This window comes from Gallinula chloropus (genome assembly GCF_964237585.1).
Source record: "Gallinula chloropus genome assembly, chromosome: 1".
NCBI lineage: Eukaryota > Metazoa > Chordata > Aves > Gruiformes > Rallidae > Gallinula > Gallinula chloropus.
In genome coordinates, this window is record NC_140085.1 from 21,901,725 (window position 1) to 21,929,408 (window position 27,684).

A 27,684-nucleotide genomic window follows, 5' to 3' on the forward strand; every position below is an offset into this window, starting at 1 on the left:
CTTGTATGAAAATAGGTTTCATGGACTCCTGAAGAAGGTTTTTCTGGTTCTTTAGGAAAGAAGTGAATTGCATGACCTCAATACTACCCCATCCCTTGTTCTTCAGTGAGGTCCATTACCTCTATCAGGCAACAAGAGACACTGTGGCGCTGCCAGTGAACAGGAGAGAGTGCCAGGAGCACTGCAGAGAGTATACCCTCTCCAGCCTCTGCCATCTTCTGTTGGTCATTAAAAGGACTGTGAGTCCTGACTTTCTTTCTGACTTTGTTTCACCTTTATTTCTTTTCTAATCTTCAGCATAGCACCCAAAGTAAATTTACTGATGTGCTTTAGAGGCTGCAGGATGCACTGTTGCCCACCCTTGACTGAAAGCCAGGCATGCAATGCCATCACCTTCTCCCCGCGGTCTGCACAGGGAGAGGCACAGGGCTGAGTGAGGGCTGGGGTGGTGAGTGGGAAGCAAATGCAAGTGCTTTCCTGAATCAGGGCCCCATTTTCTTTGGAGTCAGTTTGGATCACATTGTGATTATTTTGCACATTTTTTGCTACAAGTCCTTCTGTAGCAACGATGATAGTCATTCATAAGCCCGAATGAAACACTGATCAAAAAATGAAGAACTATTTGACCTATTCCAATTAAAACCTTAATGGTTTTAGTTTTACTCAGTATGGGTAAGCCTCTAAGCTTTAAAAAGTATCTGAGTATAAAAATACTAATTTATGCTAAAAATAAAGGGCTTTTTAGATTTTCATTTATGTTGTTGTTTTTACTTGCCTGGTGATTTCCAGCTTTGAGAACTGCAGTGTATACATCTCCAGCTCTTTTCTCTAGAAATATAAAAGTAAGATAATTCATTTTAGAAATGGAAAGTATAAGTTTGATTAAATAAAATTACTTTAAGGCTAAGTTAAGCTTAAAGAAGAATCTTAATGTGCCATGGGAGTTGACAGCACTGCTTTTAGTCTCTCAAATTAATTTGGTTTTTATCTTCTCAGTCCTCCCTCACTGGGAGGGCAGGAGGCAGAGTATGTTCAGGAAGAAGAAGAATTGTACCATAGACGATATGTTCAGTCAAACATTTTCCATGACTAGAAGCAACTAATTCAGCACATCTTCCCCACCCTCTCTGCCATGTCCCAGAGAAAACCAAGCTTTGTATACTCTAAGGATGTCATATGACTCTGGGGGATCATATGGTTCATAACATACCCCAGATGGGGGTCTCCTTGGGCATTAGGTATGCCTCATGCACCAGGAGGATGTCACATGGTTGTACGTTGCCAGCCTAACTGGGTAAAAGCAGGAGAGGGCAGGAGAGCTGATGCTGAAGAGCTGGTGCTGGTGCTGAAGACACCCGGAGAACCATAGACTCATCAGCCAGACCATGACACGGTGGCAATGGCCTGATGAAAAGGACAGGAGATGCACAGAGGGGAGTCACTGGGATGACCATGGGGAACTAGAATCATAGAATCATAGGCCATCCAGAGTTGGAAGGGACCCATAAGGATCAGCAAGTTCAACTCCTGGCTCCACACAGGACCTGCCAACTCAGAGCATGTGACTGAGTGCATCATCCGGACACTTCCTGAACTCAATCAAGCTCAGTGCTGTGACCACTTCCCTGGGGAACCTGTTCCAGTGCCCAACCACCTTCTCAGTAAAGGACCTCTTCCTAAAATCCAACCTAAACCTCCCCTGTCTCAGCTTCATACCATTCTCTCAAGTTCTATCACTGGTCTCCAATGAGAGCAAATCAGTGCCTGCCTCTTTGCTTTCCCTCATCGGGAAGCCAAAGACTGTGATGAGGTTTCTTCTCAGTCTCCCTTTCAACCAGGCTGAACAAACCTGACTTACAAGAGTGGCCTGAAAGAGTTGAGTTTGTTTATCCTGCCAAAGCAGAGACTAAGAAGACACATCTGCTTTTAATAAATACACTGGTTTAAAAAAAGGTTTCATGACATGGTGCCTGCAGTAGCAAGGGATTAGACCCTATGGTTCTGGTGGGGTTTACTGATGAGAATGACAAGAGTGCAGGAGGGAGAGAGGAGAGCACAGATCTAGCATGGAGGAGCAAGAGAGTCTGACACCTTTGGGGTATCTTTCCTTCAGATACTGCTAAAAACATTTTAATATAGTCAGAGACATTTTTCCTGGCACTAGCTATTTAATGGTGGAGGGGGGTGAAAAGGGTGAAGGAGGATTGATGAGGCAAAAAGGTTCATGTACATTTTTACTCCTGTTGTTTGTCTACCCATCTCCTTCCCACCATTTCCTGCTGTGACAAGGTGGGTCCGTCTGTCTGTCTGACATGCATTCTTCTTGTACAGCTCATTCACTTGTTCCCGCTGCCTGGTTTATTTTCAGGGAATGACTATTCAGTGAACTCCTATGTACATGCTTCTGGAAAAGTCTTGTGGTATAGATTATGACTCCATTGGCAGCATTGTCAGGAAAAAAAGTTGTACTTGGCGCTCACAGAAGATAATTGTAATACAAATCATGAATTCCAGCTCCATTGTACTTCCCGTCCTAAAGAGATATTTTCATGTGCAGTATAAAGTGGCCCTTTCAGAAGGTGCAGTTTGGTAGGCCTGTGTGTGATGAGAGGAAAATTAGCCTCTCATCAAATAACTATAATTTTTATTCGTTATAAGCTATGGGGTTTTTTTTTTGTTTGTTCTTTCCCAAGCGAAAGCCAGAAAGCAGTTCAAGAACAGTAACAGCAGTTCTCATCGCTTTGCCACATACAAGCCTTCATAAACCATGAATACAGGGACTGGGAGAGACAGCTAGAATGACTCAAAAATCTTTAATTTCTTAAATAAATAGTGTCTTAAGTTTTTTTGTTGTTTGTTTTCCATTGGCTTTTGGAGGCTTACAGAGTTCATGTTTTTGAGCTATTTCCTGGGATCAAAAGGTTTAGAAATACGCTTTTGCTAGCCCTCCAATTTTTGGGCACCCAGCTGCTGAAAATAAGATTTAAGAGACAATTCCAAATGCTGTGAGAGCTGATTAACCAGAAGGCACTCACACAGTTCAAGGCATGTGGACCTTCAGTATCAGCAATCAGTCTGTAGGCTAGGAGTATGCTTCCTAGCTTCAGGACTTCTAAAGAGCAGTTGTGGAAGCTCCCCTTGGAGCTTCATGGAAGCATCCCCCTCCCAGCTGGACTCTCTCTATCCTTTTCTCCCCAAGAGCAACCCCAGTACTGGGAGAAAGTGGGGACCAGGACGCCTTCCCAAGGGAAAATGTCTCAGGAAAGAGACATGGGGAATCAGCGTATGTAATCTCTAATTTTGTATGCATGCGCACACCAAGCACACACAGTCCCTGCCCTCCCCCCAGTTCCCACCCATATGATCTGCCTTGTGCAGGATTTAGGGATTGCTTACTCCCCCCCTTGTGATGGTTGTCTTGAAATGTGCTGTTACAGGAATGCAGCCGGGTGTCTGCCAAAGCCTTTCTTTCCTTGTACATATTGGAAGATCCACCAAAAATTAAAGCATAAAATCCTCTGAGGAATGTATGAGATTTGATTAGACAGCCGTAATTTCTCATCCCAAGTGCTTCAGCCATGACACAGACCAGCCTGTTATTCTGACTGCATTTTGTGTCATGGGGCAGGGGGAGAAAAACAGATGTGGGGTGATAATTGGTGAGGAGTTTCAGGAGTAAGACTGACAGGGTAGGAGACAGCCAAAGGAGACTTGGAGAGTGGGGAGTTCTGGCCTTGTGAGAGACCCAGTGCCTTGCAAGCCACCTGTGGTTCCAGTGCCACGAGTCAAACCTCCATGTCCATGTGGATGAAAGGAGCTGGTGAGAATAACTACCAAACTCACACTTCAGATCCTGGTGTGAGCACTCTGCGTTGCCTTATGGAAAGCTGCATGCTCTAGTAGTAGCTCAGTGCTGTGATTTAGGTGGTGGAATAACCCCCCCCAAACACCAGTCTATGTGTCACAGAGCATGGTGTGTTGCACTGAGGAAAGCACAAAGGTTCCCTGGCACAAAAACTCACCCTGCTATTGATGTCTATGTGCAGTATATGTCAAATGGGAGTATGTATGCAAATATTCACACAAAAGTCTGATATAACTCTGTCTCTCCCCTTTAAACAACAACCTACCTAAGTAGCTTGTAGTTAGGTTATATACAGATGAGGACTTAGAAAGTTCAGTAGCTCAAACAAATGTATGTTCTTGTCACTGTATGGACACACTAAGCCTGCTTGTTTAAAATGAAAAAATAAATCAACCACCATGCCACCAAAACACAAACCTAAAACCTGTCTTGCATCCCTATTCCTGCATTCCTGTGCCACAGTGAAGGTGAACTGACCCGCAGCATCTGCTCGAGGAGCAAACTGTGATGCTATCCTTGAGTTCCCCCTTGATACACAGGGAGAAGTTTAATAAAGGCAACTGCCATATACCAGACTTATCACAGGATGGTTGAGGCTAGGAGGCATATCTGTAAATCTTGTACCAATATCCTGCTCCAAGAGTGGGCTGCCCAAGACTGTGGCCAATAGAGGTTTTAGGATCTCCAGGTATGGAGACTCCACAGCCTCTCTGGTCAACCTGTTACAGCATTTGACCATCATTCCACTAAAAAGAGTGTTTCCTTCTGTTTAATGGAATGGAATGTATTTCATTTTGTGCCTGCGGCCCCTGGTCCTATCCCTGTGCATGATCCAGAAGAGTATTGCTTCATCTTCTTTACTACATCCCATCAGGTTTTTACAGACATTGGCACATCTCCCCCTTATATATCAATCATCAGTGGCAGATGCACAAGTCAGTAGCCTGGACAAAACAACGTAAGGATTACAGTGAATCTCAGACAGAATATAAATTAAAAAATAGCTACATTGCTGCATGTGACAAATCCCCACTGGAACATGTGGTCAGCAGTACTATATGGAAGGCAAGTGGCCCTACATCTTACTCAACAATTGTCAGGTCTCTGCTGAAATATCTTGGTGAGTTTGGGCCATTACAACTCAAGAAAATTGAGGATCTGTCAGAGTGGATCCCAGAAAGAGCAAAAGCATTGATCACTGTGCTGAAAAACATAATTTACAGGAAAATCTTACAAGAATGAGGTTGGGTTTGTCTAAGGGAAAGAAGGAAGAAGGAAAAGTAAGTCTTCAAGCAGAAAGTCTTCAGGTTCTGCAGGAGGAAGTGAAATGGAGAAAACATTACAGTCTTTAAAATTACCATGAGAGATTTAAGTTGGATATCAGGAAAACTTCCCACTACTGTTAAGGCACAGATTGCCTGAGGAGGTCTCTCATCTATGGAAAATACAACAAGGTTTCATAGTATCTGCACATGATAGCAGGCAGAGAGCTGATCCTGCCTTAGGAAAGAGAGAGAGACTATGAGATATCTTGAAGTTCTCCCAACCCAACAGAAAAATGCTTAAAATCCACCTTGAATATATGCCTCCTATGAAACATGAAAAGGTGTGGCTACCAAGGCAGGCATTTCTACTATTGCATGATTTAAAATGACAAAGTTGTCCTTTTTTTATTACCGGCAAACAGAAATAGAAGCTTTAAAATAGCTCACCAAAAAGATCTCCAGTACCTACAGAGCACTGATGAGAGAAGCTGAGATTAGCTTATGATTTAGTCCAAATTATCTGAAGAGATTTTGGAATATGAATACCTGAAATAGGCACTTTTGAGAGAACTATCCTCAGAATATCTGTAGGCATCCTCCCAAATCTGGACCAAACAGAGGTACAAAATACGTCTGCTCCCACCGACTGTATTACATTATTCTTCAAGAGAGGTTGTGCCATATTTGTCACACATGGTTCACTCTTGCCCTAAATGTTTTTGCAGCCACTGGCACCATTGCAAAGCAAGCATAAAACACCATCAGGGTAATGTAATGCTGCCTTCTATTTGATGAGTCCTAACGCAAATGACTCCACAAGGCCACAGGGATCTGGGCTCTCCTGTTTTATGCATAGTTACCTGTCACTCTATCTGCATGGGCTGCTTTCAAAGACCTCTTTGTCTGCAAGGTAAACTCAGGCTGGAGATGAGCTCAGACTTGAAATCCCAGCCAAGGGAAGTCATCAGGCTACAAAACCCACAAAGTTAAAAATACAGGGAGCACTGGAAAATCAACAGGAAACAATTTCTGCTGACTGAAGTTTTCAGCCTTCTTCCAAATGCCAGCTAGCAGCAGCCTGTCAGAGGGGACAAAGCAGCTACGTGAAAGCAGCAGAGGTCCTTAGCTTAGTCTGTCAAAGCAGGAGTGATCACCAGGAAAAGTTTAGCATTGTCCTTCAGCTGTGATTGTATATCCTGATGCTTTAGGGGAGAGGTAGCTGAGTCCCGCAGACCCTCTCCGCTCCTCCCTACTTGCCGTGGTGCCCTGGACAATGGCTGCCAGAGGAGATGTTTCCCTTTCTTCTGGTCCTTGACATTAACAGGCCTGAAATTGGTCCTGGCACTTTGGTATGAAGTACTTACCAGCTCAGGGGATTCCCAGGCCTGCAAGGACTTCAGGTGCCTCAACACAGCTTTGTTTGGTCTTACTGCCATGGACCAACGCCTGTCAGGCTGACTTAGATCGTAAGTGCCAGCTAGCAAATGAAGATTTGCACCCCCAGCAAAACACAGTGTTAAGCTCTTTAGTACACAGCCGTTGCAGGAAAAAAAAAAAAAAAAAAAAAAAAAGATGGAAGAAAAGCGTAAAGAAATATGAAAACACAGACCTAAAACTTCTCTTGCTCTGGATTTCACATGAGATGATGCATCCCTTAGCTGCAGAAGCTGAAAGTTCAGCTCAGTAACACTCTGCTTTCAGAGTGGGACATCTCCGAGGCATGTGCAGGCACAGAGGTAGGAAAACCATCCTTTCATCTCCCAAGTCTATGAGGCCTCACCAGCTACATGTAAGCTGACAAGCAGGCACACTCCGTCCTACTTGCCTTGACATGCTGGGGAGATCCCTGATGGTACCCAGAGCATCTCTTCTTACTGACTTTGTTCAAGGTAGATGCACCTCTCCCTACATCCATTTAGCTTTTAAAATTAATAAAATCAGTAAATGCAGGTGCCTTGTGGAGGTACATATTTTCTTATCTCTGACCCAGTATGATCCAGTGAAGAAGCATGGCTCTGGCCGAGGCAGCACTACGCAATCTCACAGGAAAAGCCCCAGCCAGTCACCCAAACCACTGTCATTCCATGTGTGTATGTTTGAAGGAAGATTTATTTCTCAGCAACAGGAATTTCCCCCCTCCTTTCATTGTAATTGGGAGTTACAATGACGTAAGATCATGCAAGGGTGTTGCTTTGAAAAGTTTACACAAGGCCACAAACATGAAATCTCATTACATCATGAGGTCACAGTCCACGGTCATTACTTTAAAATCATGTGGCTTTTAAAAAAGAAAGTTGGAAGTGATTTTTCATTTGTCGTCTGGCCTCTGAGCCTTTACAGGTGCACTAGTTCTCCATTGGCAAGTTTTTTCCATGTGTTCACAAGGACAAAACATGTTTTTTTCGGGTTGGGGTTTTTTTTCCAGTATAAAAGTAACTTTTGGCAAGTACAAGAATATAAATTAAGCCACAAGCATTAGCAACACTGAGTGCTCTGATATGAGGTAGCCACTGGTTAGAAGATGATTTTACTGCTGCTCAGTCTCCATCATACTAAGTCTGAAAGAAATGCATTAACAGGAAAGGGGGGGAGGGGGGGGGGAAGAAGACTAAAATTTCTGTCCCCAAACCTGAAAACTGATTATTTAGATGCACAGGTGCTAATTTAATATAGAATTCTAAATGCATAAAAATATGTTTGCATTGTGCTGGAAAGGGAGGACTGGCATGACACAGTGATATGCTGTTCTAGTCCGGGGTCCGCTCATTTGCTCATAAAGGACAGAGTTATGATTTGGAGCCCAAATTGAGCTAATCTGGCCATCCTCCTCTTACCGAGAGTGGCCTGAGACCACCAAGTCTCACTGGCACTCCTATCTGAGGGGCAGCAGAGCCAACATCTCTTCATCACATCTCTTGCCCTGTTAATTGCTCTGATTTGTGTCTTAACCTTCACTGTCACCCACTGCAGTCATAATCAACCCCATTCACATTGCCTTTTGCTACCCAGAGCTTAAATATTCTTCCCCAACCTTTCTGGCCTTGTAAGCCGTGCCTCTCTTAAAAGTTGAAGTGTTTTAATAATCGAGCGGTACTGATAATAGCCTACCTAGTTTTGCTGACCCTTTAATAGTTCAAAATCTTAATAAGTAAACTGCATTAGGTGGGTTTCTCTGCTTATCACCTTCCTGCAGCATAATGAGGCTTTTTAGCTATTTAGGGTGCTTTAAATCTTTTGTATTAGGTTTATAGCTGGCCCGTGGAACAGCAGCTGGCTGAGACAAAATTCTAAATGGACGATTACAAGTGGAAACTTGGAATTTGAATTCAAATGATCTTACCTCTTTTTATTGTTATTTATTTAATTTTATTATTTTCTGTATGTGTTTTTGAGCTTTCTCCCTAATTCCTTCACTACTTATTACTGCAATAAGCCTAATCCTGTATACTTGTACACCCCAAGTGTGGAAGCTGTAAATACTTCTGCAGTCTCTCCAGGGCAAATCAGCTGTAACTGGATCTCCCATTGCCTCACAGGAAAATAAAAATAAGGCAAGGCACATTCCAGCCAAAACCAATTCTGCATCTGTGTCCATGTGTTTGTGTCTCTGCTGTCCTCGAGTAACTCTCTGTCCTTTTGCTCTGCTCCAGGCTGAGTTCTCCGAGCTGAACCTGGCTGCTTATGTCACGGGTGGCTGCATGGTGGACATGCAGGTCATGAGGAATGGCACCAAGGTGGTAAGGTGAGGAACACCAGCTGTTCTTGGAAATTGGGCATTCTGGAGCAGTGTTGGGGCAAGCAGGATGACCTCAGGGTCTGACCGGTATATGAACTGGAGCAATGCAGCCTTAATGACTTCAAGGTTTCCTGGGAACAGTGGAAAGACTGACTCTGACTTAACTCTGGTGGTTTTATATCAGATCTCAGTTGCACATGATGCCATATGGTCATTGTTTCCAGTCCAGTCCCTTCATGCAAGCACAAGTGCCTCCTTTTCAATTTCTTTTTAGCCTCAAGCCTCCCAGTAAAAGGGACAGTGGATCTTCCTTTCCCTTGAATTTTCTCTCCTTCTAGTGTCAACTAACCCTCATTGTAAACATCAGTTTGTATTTCTTAACCTACCTAAATTAGCTGCTGATCCCAGTGGACAAGACCTTTCCATGATTGCCATCCTTACAACCCGATTTGCCCCTAGAACAGATCCTCACAGTCCAATCCTCACAGCCTGATTTGCCCCTAGAACCCTTTTTTTCCAGGGATTTCCAATGGTCTGTCCTTGCCCCATGGTGTTATCTCAGAGGTAATACCCCTTCTCTTATGGGGATTTCTATCCCTGCTAGCATTACTTTATAACTGCAGACTCTTTCCCTAAGCAATGCTTCTCCAGTCATACACCTGATTCACTTTCTGAAAACATTGCTCCCCTTGTCTCCGACACCAGAGTGCTCACAATTTGGAGTTAATATCAGAAGTGTTCCTAGTGTTGCTATATAAAGGGCAGTGTAAGTTGCCACATCTGTGTATGATGGTAAAATGCCTCTGTTTACGTAGCCCTGATACTGCTTTTCACCCTCTTAGTCAGAAGCCTACGTCTTTATGAGTTGCTGCCTTTACAACCTCCAACTCTACATTTCAACTTTGATACAACAGCTTTTCTTTGTTCGTGTTGAAATTTCATTGCTATTCCCAATCCATCTTTCTACCCTCCCTACTTCTTTTTGCATAGTTCATTTGCACTTTTTGGCCTACACAGCGTCTCCGAGTTTAATATTGTTTACACATTTAATCAAGGCTTTGCTTCTTGTTCAGAAACACAGAGACACATAATACAGCATGCAGGAATATTTTTTGAAAGGGATTATTGGAACAACTGAAAAATGGCGATTCTGAGAGTGCTGGCCTCAGTTTAATTTCTCAAGATGCCATTTCCAGTACAAAGATTGCAAAGCAACACTTGTCACTGTCAATTAGCTATGACTGTGGTCCATCAATTCATTTCAGGTCTTGACAGCTCTTGGTATGTCCACCAGTATCCATTTGTTCTTTGGTAAATTTCACGAGTCTCTGCTAAAAACTTTAAAGGTTGAGTCTGTTATATCCATTTGCTTTCTCTCATCCCACAAATGTCTGTTTCTCAGTGAAACAAAGCATATGTCCCATGAACCAGCCAGTGGAGCATGCATCAGACAGTGTGTCGTGCTAATGCGCTCTTGTGTTTGCTTGCTCACAACGCTGGAAGATTTCCCAAGAACCATTTCCTAGGTTGATCACATCTTCATTTTCCTTCTCGTGCCTTACCTCCCAAAGCCATTCATACATCTGGCAGAAAGATCTTGAGCTATTAAACTGAAACTGAAGACAAAATTTATTTCACAAGAGTGTCTGGGGCATGGTGTTCATGTAGCTGCTTGCAGTAAATACACAGGGACCACAGCTAGCCTTTTTGTGTGGCTATATATAAAACTGCATGTTTTTATCAATGGTATTAGTTCAGGTTTTTTGTTTTATATTGTCCATGGTTTGTTATAGTCCTTACAAGTCCATGGCATTTGCTTACAGCCTCTCTTCTGCCCATCTTAGACAGTTTAAGAGCTCAGGCCAGCCAACTTCCACAGCCACCACACCATTACTTTAGAAGTTACAGAGGCAATAACTCTTCTTCACTTTAGAAGGTGAATTACAGAGCATACTCTTTCTCAACTGTGTGGAGGCCCCTCAGCCCATCCCTATGGGTGCAGCTTGGCTTCCCATTTACCCCATGCCCCCCATCCTGCCCACAGCCCTGTCCTTCCTGACTGCAGACCAGTGTGCCCAGCTGCAGAGAGACTCCATATGTGCACCAATGCATCATGACATGGTCATATATTTCTCTTTTCTTTCACTTATTAGGCCTCTATTAATTAGTAGGTGAGATATTCAGTGAAAGTTAAAACGTTTCTGGATTATGAGATGTAAGACTCATCATGGTTTTTGAATACCCAGAGTCCTTGGAAATCCCACTGACAAGTTGCAGGAAGGAAAGGTGACAGCACCTTGCTAACAGGCACATTTGGGATCTCCCTGTGCCTGCAGGAGCCCTGCCTTCTTCACACTCTACTTCAAAGCAAAGGCAACAAAGCATGGCAGTTTAGTCGAAATATAGAGAATATTATGCATCAATGGGTTTCAAATCAAGGAAATAATAAACATTTATAACAACAGCAATACTAGTGAAGCAACCACTGGAAATTGTTTTTTTTAAAGGTGCTTTAGAAGTAATACTGCCAATTAAAGAGAGTAAGCAACTGGAAGCATACAGACCTCCGCCACTCCTAGCCTGTGTCGTGCAAGTAGCTACGTTAGCGAACAACAGAACTGAAGCCAAGCACTACTTTGCTTTCTTGGTTTTTAAAACAAGTGTGGCTCAGAGAGTTTAATTTTACAGTAACAAAATTCTGGGTCTCCACCTCCTTGTATTTAGCTACTAAATTCTGCACATCTGCAGGGCGGAGTGGGGGATTTGATAGTCTCAGTGAAATGTGCTACTGGAGAGAGAAAGGCTGTCGTCTAACAAATTAAAAGAAATGCATATGTTTTTCTGTGCCGGTTTCAGCACGGTATGTGATGGCTCCATCAGCCTGCTCAGCACATTTTCTTCAGAGTTTGAAGAAAAAGAGCTGGCTGTGGAGTATCTCATGCAATGTCTCGGAAGCACTTCCCTATTTCAGTGCTCTGTAACACGTGCCCTGACTGAGGATAGTGCAGGGGGGTGAGCTGGGCCAAGTCTGGCAGGGAAGAGTCTCCCATACATAGGTCAGTGTTATGCCAGCACTTTTTTGTGGTGGCCCTTACTCATCCCAAGGGATCCCCCACCAACTTAGCAACCCCTTCAAAATGAGAAATTGAGTAATTTCTGGGTGTGATGGCTGGACTACTGAGCAGTGTGAAGAAACAAGCATGATGCCTGCTTTTAAAACGCTTGGGTGGATCCTTCAAACTCCTTCCAGAGTATCAACATCTTCCTTTTGCACAGGTCCTTACACACACACACACTCACACACAGAGTGAACTGTCTGAAGTCTAATTTACTTTATAAAGCTCTTGGGCTGTGGCTCCTCTACTGGGGTTAGATATAAGGATCAGGATTTTCATTTTCACTTGTCTTCATTTCTCTAAGGGAGACTTCATACCTATGTTTCCACATTGCAAAGAGCCTGGCAGTGCTGGCGCTGCACTCATTTTGAGGTGCAATGATGCTTTCAGGATATTATACAAGTGTCTTAGTATAAAGGAGAATTTGGGCTGTCTCTGCTTCTGACAACACGTAGACTCCCAAACTATGATCTCAGCCTCTGCATTAGATTAAATGTAGTCCTGTGTTTGCCTTTTGGGCTTTACAAACCTTCAGCTATAAATTGCAGTAGATGTGGGAAGAAAGCAGGGGTATGTTGAAAATCTGGACAGCTTTCTTACATGGGGAATACTAATGTCTTTGGGAGCATTTCAGACTTTTAAGGATATAAATTAATCATGCACCAGACTGCTCTCGTCTCCTGTCTCCCTGTGGAGCTGGCTCTTTTACCATTGGGGCTAATCATCTAGGGGAGAAAGCACATTTTTGTGTGTCTGCATGGGACCTACCACACTGGTGGCCATACCACTTACAGTGTGGCATGCACACTCACTGTACTACCACAGTACAGATGAGACCTGATGGACTGGGAGATGCCCAGGGTCTGAAATGGGTAGGACACTGTGTGGAGCAATGGCAGAATTGACAGCGGGGAGGTGCATACCTCACCCTGGATGGTATGCCTTTGTCATTGCAGCTGTGGTGGGATCAGCAGGTGTGCTCAGACTCCTCCATAAAGGCCTGTTCATTCCTTTAATTAGTGCTGAATTTCATAGAATCACAGAATCATTAAGGTTGGAAAAGACCTTCAATTTCATCTAGTTCAACCATCCCCCTACCACCTACATTATTTGCTAAAGCGTGTCTCTAAGTATCTCATCCAACCTTTCCTTAAACACCCTGAGGGACGGTGACTCCACCACCTCCCTGGGCAAGTCGTCCCAATGCCCAACCACTCTTTCTAAGAAGAAATTTCTCCTCATTTTTAACTTGAGTTGTTTCCAGCTGATTCAGTGCTTAAACCACACTCTGCACTCTGATAACAGGACAGCAGCCTGTTACTCCAAACAGATCAGGATCTGGAAGTTCTTTTTTCCCAAAATGTGTTTTTGCACTGCAAGCTGCAGTACAATCACACCATAAGGAAGCAAATCTTTTTACACAATGGACAGAAAAGAAATTGAACATCCTAGTGGCAGGTGTTTTCCTGCTATTCAGTGCTTGCAGACCCCAGGAGACATCCACTCTGGCTACAGAAGCGTTGTGGGCTCCAGGAAGCAAGACTCTAAAGCCCAGTGAGGATCCTCTCCCCTTCCCACAGCACCTTTTCCCATTGCAATAGGTTCACCCACCTCACAAGCTGCACCATGAAAGATGTAACTTATGGAGAGGATTTGCTTTTTCACCACACAGGAGCTGCACATAGGTAGGAGATGGATATTTTCTTGTCTCTTAGGGACCACTCATTCACTCAAATTGGTGGTTTCTTGCAGTTCTTCTACAAGGTGGTCATGGGACTAGCTACTGTCCTTGAGCACTGATGTAGAACACATTGGCAGGCAGTAGATCACTTTCCAGCTTCTTGTTGTCCAGGAAGTTTGTGTCAGAGAGGAACCCTAGACTCTGTCAAGTCCCTGTCTTTTTAAATTTAACTCCTCATCTAATTGGGATTTAAAATATATATTGTTTCTTCCTAACTTCTGCAAAGAGGCAGATGGGAGTTAAAAATGGGAGAGTTTAGGTTCCTACCTAGAAGCCAGATGGAAAAATAAGTTGAGTGCCTAGTTCTCTCAAGATTCACAGAATGTACCACACTGTAGAGTACAATATGTGCTATATACGTAACACTGAGCAACAATTGAGCAATATTTCTCTATTGGCAGCGTGGCAATCTGTAAATGAGGAGGGGTGTGTGTAACAGCATGTGAGCTTTTGAAAGTGCACTTTAGGCAAAACACCAATGTGCCAAATGACCACTTCCCTTACCTCAATACCCTGCAGAGATAATGGGCTGGGACAAGGTGTCAAATAAGGTAGATCCTGGTGACCTGCAGTTACACACAAAGCAATTTAACACCTCCAGGACAAATTTATAAACCAAGGAATTACTCCCACATGGGGGATGATTTACCATCATCTTTCACTAATATCTCCCCCCCCCCCTCCTCACCTGCCCATCCCACTCAGGAGCTAAAAATGAGAAGAGAATTTGGGGTGTATTTATTTATGTATTTATTCTCAGATGCTTCCACCTCAGCTCCTGCTGCTAAACAGCTGCTTGGAGGCCTCTTTCTCTCTTCGGGGTTTACTGATCTCCCCAGATGAATAATGTCCCCCTTCACCTCCCCAGCAGCTGGCGCTGAGCCGACGTACAGGCAGGATGCTGACAGTTATTGGGAAAACATTTGGTGTGCAGGCAGCTGCCAGAAACAAAAAGTCACTCTGAGCAGACCAGGGTGGGGAGCATCTCAGAGACTAAACTAACTCCCTGGCCCTTTTTGCATTTACAGTAATTCTTTCCAATAAGAAATGTGCTGCCAGGGCCTTGAGCACTCATTAATTAGTTAATCCTGGACTCAATGCAAGAATAATTAAAGACTGTTGTAGATCTTCAGTCTTGACTGGCTTTTTTTTTTTTTTTTTTTTCACCAAACCTGCCTTCATTTGTCTCCTTTCCATGGGGGTTTTTACTAGGGCTTCTTTCAGGAAATGGCAAGTGGAAAAGTGAAGTGCCAAGTTCTGCTGCACCTGTACTATATCGGTCAAGGTGAATCTCCATTAATGACTCAATACTAGGACAGAGTGCAGGCTCAACAAGCTCATGGGTGGCAACAAGTTGGAGGATGGGGAGCGGTAGATATGCCAAAGGGCAGACCTACCATTCAAAGGCACCTTAAGAACTGGGGAAATGGGCAAACAGAAACCTCACAGAGTTCAATACAGACAATTGCAAAGTCTTGCTGTGAAGGAGGAATAACCTCAGTACTGCTGGGGGGGCAGCTGGAGAGAAACCAGGTCTGCACAAAAGGACCTGGAGGTCCTGTGTGCTCGTGTGGGCAAGAAGCCCTATGGCTCACTGGGCAGTATTAGCAAGCAAATAGCTAACAAGACACTATTCACATCTGGAGTACTGTGTCCAGCTGTGAGCTACCCAGCACAAAAAAAGGCACTGGCAAACTGGAACGGGTTGAGAGAAAGGCTGCCAAGCTACTCGATCTGGACTAAAGACACCCAAGGAAAGACTGAGAGATGGCTTTGTTCAGTCTGTACAAGAAGGCTGAGGGGGATCTACCTACAGACATCAAGCAACTAAGAGGAGCGTGTATGGAAAATGAAGCCAAACTATTGCTGAAGGTGTGCAGTGAAAGGAAAAGAATAAAACAGACACAAGTTGCAGCAGGTGAAATTCTAATTAGATAGAAAATTTCTTAAAAGTCCACAGTGAGAGTGGTCAAATCCTGGAACAAGGTTCCAGAGGGATTAGTGGATCTTCATCCTTGGGAACATTCAGACTTTGGCTAGGTGAAACCCTGATCAACCTAATGTCACTTTAAACTTAACCCTGCAATGAGCAGTGTGTTGGGCCATATGATTTCCTAAGATCCTCTCTGACCTAAATTACTCTACGAATTTATTCTGTGATGTTGGAAAGTATTTGGACCATCTTCTGTAAAAGCTTTGGGTCACAAGCATTTTCAAGGCATGCTGTTGTTGGCAAAGTGTGGTTGTTACTACTTAGAAGTATCATCCTGGTCTACATGCTTTTTTCCATGTCAAGGTTGTTCAGTTTACTAGTAAAATCATAGAATCATAGAATCACAAAATGGTTTGGGTTGGAAAGGACCTCCAAGATCATCTAATTCCAACCCCCCTGCCATGGGCAGGGACACCCTCCAAAACTCCATCCAACCTGGCCTTGAACATTTCCACGGAGGGGTTATACATAACCTCTTTGAGCCACCTGTTCCAGTGCCTCACTGCCCTCACAATAAAGAATTTCTTCCTGATATCAAATCTAAATCTACCCTCCTTCAGCTTAAGGTCATTGCTCCTTGTCCAATCACTACACCCCCTCTATGAGTAGAGAATGATGCAATAAGGTCTCCAGGAGCCTTCTCCAGGCTGAACAAGCTGTCTTAACCTGTCCTTGTAGGACAGTTGCTCCAGACCCCTGATTATCTTCGTGGCCCTCCTTTGGAGTCTTTCTAACAGGTTCATGTCTTTTTTGTACTGGTGGCCCCAGAGATGAACACAATACTCCAGGTGGGGGGGGTCTCACAAGAGTGGAGTAGAAAGAAAGAATCACCTCCCTCAACCTGCTGGTCACTCTTCATTTGATGCAGCCCAGGATAAGATTTGCTGTCTGGGCTGCAAGCAAACATTGATGGGTCATGTTGATCTCCTCATCCACCCACACCTTCAAATCCTTCTCCTTAAGGCTGCTCTCAATCCATTCTCCACCCAGCCTGTAGTTCTGCTTGGGATTGCCGTGACCCATGTTCAGGACCTTTGCTGAATTTCACACAGACCCATCTCTCAAGCCATTCAAGGTCCCTCTCAATGGCATCCCTTCCCCCCAGCATGTCAAACACACCACACAGCTAGCTGTCATACACCAATATATGACAGACTTAGGAGACTGCCACGGTACAGTTCAAAGAGTGTGTGACATGAGATTTTATGGCTTGTTGACCATCGGTCTGTGGCTGAGAAGCAAATCAGAGCATCTTCCAGGGTGTCCTCATCTGCATATAGCAGTACTGGTCCTTCTGAAACCATGACTCCTGCTCTGTGCTGCTTTGGCTACGCTGATGTGCCACACACCCTATGGGTTTTCCCCATCTCTTCACTATAGTAGTGTCCCAAAAGCCCCCGGGTCTCCTCCTGCAACTAGTAAGAGAGGTCATTATTGTGTCGCTTTCTTGTTTCTCTAAAACCAGCTCTGCATTACCTTACTCATCTACATAATCACATTAATTATTCATTTGAATAACTTCAGCAAGGTTTACTTCTTTCTGTGGAAAATGTGACGTGAGGTTTTAACTGAAATATGATTTTTCCTTAGGAAAGTTCCCATTTCACTACGACATCCAACATAACATTAAATCTAACACTGTAATAGGTGAAAATGTCACAGATTTCACATTACTTTTCAGTAGTGTAATGACAATACTACTAATGCCCAAGGGAAGCACAAGAACTTTCTCGTATTTGTAAATGCCACTTTCTATTAGCTGTCAGACACCCAAGGCGCTGCATAGTTGGAGAGATTATTGCACTTCTCAGGTTGTTGCAGCCATTTATGGCTTGGACTTGTGCCTCAGTAGTTTGTCTGAAAGCTCTGTTAATTGCCAGTAATGCAAAGCTCATTGTATCATATTACTTAATTATGCATTTTTCTTCCTCTCTGTGTCATGCCAAGAGGATAGGAAAGGCTTTGAAAGAGAAGTTAGTCAAAATGCATTGATTACTGGGAAGCATCACAAAGCTGAATAAAGCCCCCTTGAATAACAGAGGGTAGGCAGAACCTGAAGTGCGGGTGCGCATCTCCAATAGCTACTGCTGCTCCTGAGATGTTTTGCTTACAAATCTGACAACAGAAATTTCTTAAATTGTTTTATGTTCCCTCATTTCTGACAAAACTATTTCCAAGGCAGCTAACACTGTCACACATTCAAGGGTAGATGGGTCCAACCTAAGAAATTATATTCAGCAATCAGATCTCTTCCTATCAGGTATTTCGGATCCAGGCTTTATACTTGGGTTTGTCTCTGTAATTTTACCACCAACAAAGAAAGAGACTGTTAAAATGCATGGGACCAAGTTGAACAAGAGTTAGTGGAATGTAAATAAGCATCCTGTGCCACAGTATCAGAGTCAGGCTCAGGACTGGCAACACTAACAGCTTCCTAGCCTGACACTCTTCATCACCCAGGGATGATTATCTCTGGTAGTTGCTGGCTGATCTCAATTGCAGTAGGAGAGGTAGGGCGAGGGGCTGCATTGTCCTGTGGCTAGCATGTGGGAAAAGGAGGCAACTACTGCAAAGAGAGAAAACCCACGGGAAACTGTGGGGGCTGGTTCCCCCTGGGGGTGGCTGGTTCAGTCATGCACCACTCAGAGCACTGAAAGGCTCATCTCATGTGTGGCAGAGACCATTGCCTGGGGCCACGTGAGCTGAAAAGAAAGCATCTTTCCATTCCAGAGGAAAATTAAATCCAACCAGCTATTTCATTCTGAAAATGAAATGTCTCCAGTGCCTTGGATATTTCTATTTTTCTTTTAAACAGAGGATTCTTGTGTATTACCTATCCCATCTCCCTGTCCATTAGAATAGGTGTTCCTGTATTCTTTCTGTGATCAAATCAATTTCCAAGACCCCTCATTAGCAGAGGTCTAGGTACGGTTTTATTCAAGACCGCACGTGGTCACCTATACTCTGGATGGACAGATCTAGTGAGGAGGAAAGTTACATGGTCCTTCTATAGGTCTAGTCCTGACAGACTCGGGTGCTTAGGACCTCAGCACAGTAGGTGCCACTGAGCTTTGGCTCACCCAAAGGTTTTGGCACTGGTGTTTCAAATGTGGGACTTGTGCCTGAGCTGTCTGTCTGCCAAGGGTTTCAACTTTCTGTCATGGGAGATGTTATTGGGTTGGGTTGAAATAGCAAAGAAAACAGTTGTGCTATTAGCTATTCCAAATCCAAGGCTTGCTGTCTTAGCTTAAGCTTTACACTCTGACAATGAGTGGAAGCTTGCTAAAGTAATCTTCTACCAAAAAAGCAAGAATCTTCGTGTGAAGCAGTTCAGCTCTTTTCTCCCCAGATCGCTGGTACCCCCAGTTATTCAGTTTCCACACCACCACTCCTATCATGACTATTCATTCCCCTTTTACCACCTGCCATCCTTCCTAGCCCCTCGCCTCATTTTGCCTATGGTCTCTGTTTCTCTGTTACAGACGCCTCGCAGACTCCGGGGCTCTCTAGCTGATGTTTATTCGCAGCTAGTCCCAGGCCCTGCACTCCTCTGCCTTGTTCTCAGTATCCATGGGAACATCCTCATTGTCCCACGGCTCAAAACAGGGATTCAGTGTCCACCTTCGCTTTAGAGATTTACTCCTCATCTGCTGCATGAGAAGTGCCCTGCCCTCCCACACGATGCAGAGTTTGAGAATAGGCTTTTCTACGTTAATTCTGTATTCTCGTATCCATCTTCTAAGCTGAAAAAACTCTTCCTTTGCCAGGATCTGAAAAGACAAGAGCTTTTTTTCTAAACTTCTGGCTGGCAGAAGTAAAGCCACTGAAGGCAGTTTCCCAGCCGCTGTGTTCCCTCCCTCCTCTGGCTGGTCACACTCGTCTGCATGCTTCCTCCCCACTGCAGCACCACGATCCCACCCCAGGGTGCTGGGGCAGGTGTTTAAGGGAAAATACTGCCACTTCTTCTGGGGAGACAGGAGCAATGGTCTGAACCATTGCTGTGCAGCTCCAGTAAGTGCTGGTCCCTAAGTCAAGTCTGGGGAATCACAGAATCACAGAATCATTAAGATTGGAAAAGACCTCTAAGATCTAGTCCAACTGTCCCCCTACCACCTATATTACTAACTAAACCACATCCCTAAGTATCTCATCCAATCTTTCCCTGAAGACCCCAAGGGGTGGTGACTCCACCACCTCCCTGGGCAAGACGTTCCAATGCCCAACCACTCTTTCTGAGAAAAAACTTCATTTCTAACCTGAACCTCCCCTGGTGCAACTCGCAGCCATTCCCTCTTGTCCTATTGCTACTCTGCAAGAGGAGGCTGACACACAGCTCATCACAACCTCCTTTCATGTAATTGTAGAGAGCAGTGAGGACTTCCCTGAGCCTGCTCTTCTCCAGACTAAACAGTCCCAGTTCCCTCAGCTACTCCTCATAAGACTGGTGTTCCAGACCCTTCATCAGCTCCGTTGCTGTTCTCTGTACCAGCTCAGGGCCTTGATGTCTTTCTTGTAGTGAGAGGCCCAAAACTGACCACAGTATCCGAAAGACTTGAGGTGCAACAGGGATGGTTTTCTTCTTCATATGCTCAGAAAACTGAATGAAGGAGGGACCTGTCTGAAGCTCTTGCCATTCCAGGCACCACAACTGTTAGTAACTCAGCACAGACATCAAGTCCTGGTCCTTGAAAGCTTTCTGAGGATGGGTGCCTGCCACTGGAGTACTTTCTATATGGCAAGTCCAGCAAAATGGAGCAGCTTGAGTTTTCCAAGACTTGTATTCACTTGCTGTTTCGCAACAGGGGGTCACCACTTGCCTCACCCCCATTGACACAAGGGAGGTTCATAAATCAGTTGTACAGTGATAGCGCAGCCCTCCTGATGCTCGTTATGCGTCTCGCTGCTGGAGGAAAGCACCACCTTTAGTGCCAAGTACATTAGGGAACATGCCTGGGTTTAAAAATACTCCATGGGAGGGAATCACAACATTTCCAAAGCTTGGCCTCTTGCATCACAAAAGCAGAGCACAGTCCTCACCATGTCCCAGGCGATAACAAAAACCCAAGGCCAACAAACAAAGTAAGTGGCTTTCAAACAACAAAGCTGTGCTGGGTTTTGTATACAGTGTTTGTTGCCGCAATCTGGCCCAGTCACCATCTCAGATTTCCCTGCCAAAATGATGGAAATAAAAATAGGGGCTATAAACCCAAAGTATTTCCAGCTTATACATGCAAAGGATAGAAATTATAGTCTCTTAGCAAGGAAAATGTTTGAGGGCAGTGAGGTAATGGGACCTGGTTACAGAGCTCATTTCTCTGAAAATCTTTAATACACCATGGAAATTTCTCCGATGTCCTTGATACAACCTCTGTTAAAGTATAAAATAAACCCTTGTTTCAGTGGAAAAGCCCCTTCCATGTCTTCAAGAATGAATTGCCGAGCTCCATTTTGGGAACAGTTTCTTTCCAGCTGCTGTTTCCAGAGATTTCTGAATGGCTCTGAAGACGCAGTGTCAGCAAGGGATGAGATCTGGCTGTTTGAAGGATAATCTCTTGCCTGTTGGCTTACCTAGAAAGGGCCTCCATTTTCTGTGCATTTGCGGAGAGCTGCTGCTGTTGAACTGTAGGACTTCCAGCTCCAGTCTTGCTAAATAATATTCTGGAAGTCCACGCCAAGCACTGATTGAGGGGCTCTGCTCGTTTGATTAATTACATTACCATGCCTGCCTTTTACTTGTTGACTCATAGCCATAAGAGCCTCGGATGTGCTGCATATGTAGTAAACTGATTACAGGGGGAATGTATGTCAACATATGGATGTGTACGACAGCTTTTTGAAATCCCTCATGACCTCCCCACCCACTGGGCATTGCTTCAATATTGAGTTCAGTCATCAGGAAACAAACTTGCTCCCTCATCTGTGTCACACATTGCAATGAGCTTGCCAAATATGGCCAAGCTTTTAGAAAGAAAAGAAAATCCCCCCACCAGTGAATTTACAATTCTTGGCTCCGCTTATGGCTTGTTCCTGTGCATGCCTGAGTGACGTGGAAGCTGCAGCAAATCTCTTTGGCCTGTTTTCTACACTGTCACACTTCCAGCTCTATTGGATTTTCCCTTGTTTAATGACTGGACATTTTTGTTTGGTTTGTTACCTTCTAACGCAAGCAATCCGTGGCAGCAGGTGCAAAGAAGAGCAGTACATGATAATGAAAAGGAGAAGGATAGAGAAGAAACAGCTTCTAACAGGGAGGTTAGAAGTGTTGCTGAGTTTTTGAAAGTAAAACAGTGCTCTCCTCATCTTTTAGGTCCTTCAAGCCCGACTTTGTCCTGATCCGGCAGCACGCCTACAGCATGGCGCTGGGAGAGGACTTCCGCGGCCTCATCATAGGCCTCCAGTATGGTGGCATCCACACAGTCAACTCCCTCTACTCCATTTACAACTTCTGCAGCAAGCCCTGGGTGGTAAGTGATGATCCACCTCTACTGCATGCCAACCCTACAAAGTAGATTTGTGGTACCAATAAAGCACCAAACTCAGCTTTCAGTCTGTTTCATAGGAATTTGTGTCTTTAGGTTAAAACCCCCATCTAAACCTTAGGAATTCAGCTGGCAATTCTTCAAGGGGAGAAAAAAATCAACCATGCGTCTTTATCAACTTCTAATAATACCAAGGTGTTATTTCCTCACACTGAGTAGGACATTTCACCTGTCCTAGACTCTAATGTGTCACAGCCAGCGGTACAACACCTAGATTTCTTCTAAGGCAGGGTAGATGAATAGCAATAGATTAATAATAACTGATCAATAGTAGCACATTCTATGTCCTGATAAAAACATAGTAAAACTACCTTAAAAGAAACACTACCATTCACTGCTTTGTAGGATATCTGAACTATACTATTTCTAGCATCTTTTATTAGATGTATGCTTGTAGTAGCCAGGTGCCCTAGGCTAAGACTAAATCTATCCGTTCCTTTCAGAAGTGCAACCTGCACTTTTTTGGCTGGTCTTGTGAGGAAATTAGCTGAGAAGAAAGGGAAGGAAAGCAGAGGGGTGATTTCTTCAACAACTAGGTCTAGGAAAAAAAGGAACACAGAATGGCAAAGACTTCAGGAAGAGGCACTAGGAAAGGGGAAAGCATGCAAAGTTTTCCAGGAGCTTCAGAAGGAAATACAAGATTATCATGAAGTCTTGGTTCATTGAGCCCATGTCCTGGATTCAGATGAGGTAGTTAATTTTCTTCATAGTAGTTTGTATGGAGCTGTGTTTTGAATTTGTGCTGAAAATAGTGTTGATAAGAGAGATGTTTGTGTTACTGCTGAGCAGTGCTTACACAGAGTCAAGGCCTTTGCTGCTTCTTACACCACCCCACCAGTGAGTAGGCTGGGGATGTTCAAGCAGATACGGGAGGACACAGACGGGACAAATGACCCCAACTGACCAAAGGGATATTCCATGCCATATGGTATCATGCTCAGCATATAAAGCTGGGGAAAGCTGAAGGAAGGTGAGGACATTCAGGGTGATGGCGTTTGTCTTCCTAGGTAACCGTTACATGTGACGGTGCCCTGCTTTCCTGGAGATGACCAAACACCTACGTAAAAGAAATATTATCATTGGTTTGTCTCAGCCCCAAATCCAAGATTGTAATAAATATCCAGGTCTGTTTAATGACCAGCTCTAAGTCAGTAGAAACTGTGGGAACAGGAGAGCCAGTGGACTAAGTCTGGCCATCGTGAACCACAGGAGGAAAGTTGGACATTGTAGCACCTACAGGAAAAAGTCAGGTGCTGATCCCATTTTGGAATGTCTTCCAGGCAATTTCATCTCACATTGCTCTTCCTGATTCCGGACGCTCCCAGAATGGAAATTTCCCTGCATTGTTCTAGGTCCCAGTCAGGAAATTATGCTCTATATGGATGGGACTTTCCAATATTTCCCCCATGGAAAACTTTTAGAGAGGTCTTAGGAATTCCCCATACTCATTGCATAAATACAGTTTGGGGTGAGACTGAATGTTTATAGCAAGTGGTAACAATCTTCCTTGATACCTAATTAAGTCTTTTTTGTTGTTTTTTATTTGGAATAAATATCCTGTTAGTCTTCAGTGTGTTGACCAGTAGTTCAAATCCTGCTGAGGTCTGTAACAACTCAGACTTTTATTTCCATGACTATGCAGGATTGGAATTAGCTAATTTCTTACCAAAACATGTTTGCCAGTGTAACAGACATGGTCTTCTCCATTTTCACTTGCTTTAAGACTTATGGGCACTTTTTTTTGAGACCAAATCAGGGTTCTGCCTTAAAAAAATAAAAAGTTGCAGTCCAGCAATGAGAGTAGTAGAAAAATCTCACTTTTTCATCACTGTATAATTTGATGATGCACATCGGCTTCAGTCCCCACTTGAATGACAAGGATTGCTGGGGTCGGAAAGAGGAGGAAGAAAGGAATCAAGTACAGTGCTCAGTACAACACCTTTGCATTGTTTCCTACAGTTGGTTCTAGACAAGCGTATTGACCCCAGTGACCAGACAAAAAGCCTCTGCACTTACACTGGCTTTTAGTAAAGGAAGACAGTCATGTGGTCTGTTCCATTTGATTTTGGGGTTGAGATGGTCAAAGTTTAGTTGACATTTTTCAGCTCATGCCTTTTAATTATATTTCTGATGGTGTGCAGGGGCCCTAAGATGTGACAGGCCTATTTTTAGTAAAATAAAAGTAAACAAACTCAGCACATTTAAAAACAAACAAAAAAAAAAGAACAAAAGCAGGGCTGGAAAAGCAGTATGGGAGAAATTGGCTCTGCCAGTAACTCAGCTCTAGCTATTCTTGGTCCAGTTGTGCCATGTTTTCTCACAGGGAAGACAGCTGTCTCAGACAATTTTCCCAGAGGAGTCAAGGAAACCACTCGTAAATACTTAAAACAGGCTTGCAGAATGCCTCCTTTCCCTACAGCCCCCCCGCCCCCACCCCCACATATGCCACCTCCAAAACCAAAGACTGCAATACCCTAAGGAATTTAAGAGTTCAGATGGGATCTGGGTTGGTATTTAGCATGGACATTTTGTCAGGTTGAAGCTCAGGTAGAGATTGCACTGGGGCATTTGAGGGCAGAAATCTTCGCTGGCAGCAGAATCAGAAAAAAATCAGACTCTGATAGCTGGGAAATGAGAGATAGGGACAGACCACTTCTGTGTATGTTCTACTCTGATTGCAAAACAGGCATCTTGAAATAAGGGATCTGCTTTACAAATATTACTGGAAACATTTTGGACTTAGAAAACAGTTGAGATAGATGAAGAAATAAAATTAAATACCCCTGAGAAATATCCTTTTTACTCTCCCTTTTTATTTTTTTCCAAAAATGGTTCCATTTCATAGAAATGTTTATGATTTTTTGGAGGGGGATGGAAGTGAGACTGTTTTTCCTTGGCTGTTTGCAACAGTGTTTTTTCTCAGTAACTCTAATTACAATCAGCTGAGTTTGGGCTTGAGTTCACTCAAACATGCAGCCCCATTTTTTAATGTCATTTGCCAGGTTTCCAGTACTGCAGTACACAAATTTATTCAAAGGTTAAAATTTGCATTAAGCAGAGGCATTTATTGAAATAGGCATTGCTGAAAGAGAAACAGACATATTCAGGGGGATCTCACAGAGAAATACCTAAGAAACCTATGTTTCAAGATGATCCCAGAATTATTGATAAACTACCAGCGCCTAAACACAATGCTTCAACCAAAAATTCTTGTGTTATAAAAGTTACAATACAAAATACAGTGGGAACAATGAGCAGAGTAGTGATCGTATCACCTGCAGCAACACCCGCAATCGTAAGGCAACTTCTGCAAATGTTGGTCTGCGGGAAATACAAAGTCTTGAAGACAGTCAACCTCAGAGTCCAAGAGACTCCCAGCCAAATTGTTGTTGACTGTCAAGGCATATAGACTCCCGGATGGCCTATGCACTTTAAAAATACACAAAAGGCCTCAGGATCCTCTGAATGGATCTTTCTATTTCTCTGTAAAGACTCCCTGCAAGTAACTTTGATGTCCAACCAGCCAGGAATGGCATCTCACTTAAAACACAGACTGGGCCACATTGCCTTGTCCCATGCCTTGCTTTGAGGTCTGGATGCAACTTCAATAAAACCAATGGAATCACAGAAAGTAACTGATATCAAACTGTGGGAGGGGCGGTTACATCTGGCTTTGTTGCTGACAGTAACATTCCTACTCATATAAAATGCACTTGGAGGTGCTACCTGAGCTCTGCTGTCAGTTGGGTGATGGTCTCTTCAGCCAGGTGACAGAGATAGGACAAGGGGAAATGGCAAGAAGCTGTGCCAGGGCAGGTTTAGATTAGATATTAGGAAATATTTTTTTACTGAAAGAGTTGTCAGGGCCTGGAACAGGCTGCCCAGGGAGGTGGTTGAGTCACCTTCCCTGGATGTGTTCAAAAAAAGGGTTGATGAGGTACTTAGGGATATGGTTTAGCGTAGGATGGGAATGGTTGGACTTGATGATCTTCAAAGGTCTTTTCCAACCTTGTGATTCTGTGATTCTGTATCACAGAATCTGTGTAAGGGGTTGCTGCACCATGTAACTTGGGTGTCTCCTCGCCAATATCCTGCCCTTAACAATTGCCTCCAAAAGGGAAAAAAGGAGGGAACTGTCCCATGAGGGTCAACACCAGAGTCAGACCTTTTTGCAGGCTTGGCCCATTGAGGAGGTTCGCAGATGGCTGAGTCTCTCATCTGTTCATCTGAAACATTTGGTATTTCAGCAACAGCCAAGAGCTGCACACTTCAAAAGGAAGACCAAGCAACAAGTCAGGACACTGTCAGCTGCACAGTTGTTCCAGTTATTTTGTTTGAGCTGTTTTCCTATGATAAACATATGTCACCTCAATGTCCCAGCATCCATGTTTCACCAGGACTGAGCCCACTCAGTGAGGAGCATGTGCTGCCCTCAGCCAGGGTGTTTTTCCTCCTCTCCCTGTCCCTGTATCATTCTGTTCAACTTCTGAGCCCTGTTTGCTCACTTTGCTACTCAAAACAGGGCTTTATTTTTCTTCTCTAGGATGTGCAGGACTAGCACAGGTATTTAAAGAGAAGAAAGGTGTCCTTCTTCCCCAACATCAATATTCTCCTTGCCAGCAATAATTATTCTGCACAGGGAGTTTTTCTCTTATCTGATGATGCATGTGAGGTGAGGAGGGTGTTAGTTATGGATATGCTGCCTCTTGATGTTTTCTGGATTTTCTTAAATGCCACATTTTGACCTACAAGATCAGTAAAAAGATTCTTTGCGTTTTTCTGAACCTTTTTGGCAGCTGCCCCTTCAGCACGTGGCCTGGGACTGGCACACACCTTGCAGCCTGAGTTCTTTACATACTGGATGCATATTTTTACATCCGTGCCACCCTTTAACTCTGAAGGGAGTATTTCTTCTCCACCACCAAGTGAAATTTCAGGTTACACAGAAGTACTTTTGCTTAGACGTAGCCCAGCAACCAGTAAAGGAGTCCTCATGCAGCTACTCAGCAATGTAACCTCAGGGTTGCAATTCAGTACATTTACTGGCTTCAGCCGTTGCTCAGAACATCTAAGATTAGGCAGATGATGCTACTGGGAAGAAAGAGGGCTCTCTCTCCCTTCCCTTGTTCCCTAGACATCTGTCTCTTTCCTGTAATCTGTGTGTTAGCTCCCTGCGTGTTGTCACCTGTCACACAGGTGACACGAAGGTCTCCTTCAGGATGAATGCATCCATAGCTTTGATAGGGAACTTTAAGGAACTTTTGTGAAGGCTTTACCATGACACTTGGCCCAGACTGGAGGCCTTTAATTTAACTTGATTTTATCAAGTTCTGGGTGACTTGGAAACTAGATTGAGTTTCTAAATTACTTTGCAAACAGGGAATCAATGGGGAATTCAGACACATCCACCAGCTCAGCAGGAAACAAGA

The 27,684-nt window shown here is 43.9% G+C and overlaps 1 protein-coding gene across 2 annotated transcripts in view; it reads left to right on the forward strand.

Moving 5' to 3' along the window:
• Positions 1-27,684, forward strand: part of SYN3 (synapsin III) — a gene marked incomplete at both ends in the record, with an annotated part of 175,576 nt that overhangs the window by 17,629 nt on the left and 130,263 nt on the right. For both annotated transcript variants that reach the window (XM_084273252.1, XM_084273253.1), the window contains 2 exons: positions 8,781-8,872; positions 22,024-22,180. In XM_084273252.1, coding sequence (XP_084129378.1) covers positions 8,781-8,872; positions 22,024-22,180 — 249 coding nt within the window. The remainder of the gene's footprint in view (positions 1-8,780; positions 8,873-22,023; positions 22,181-27,684) is intronic.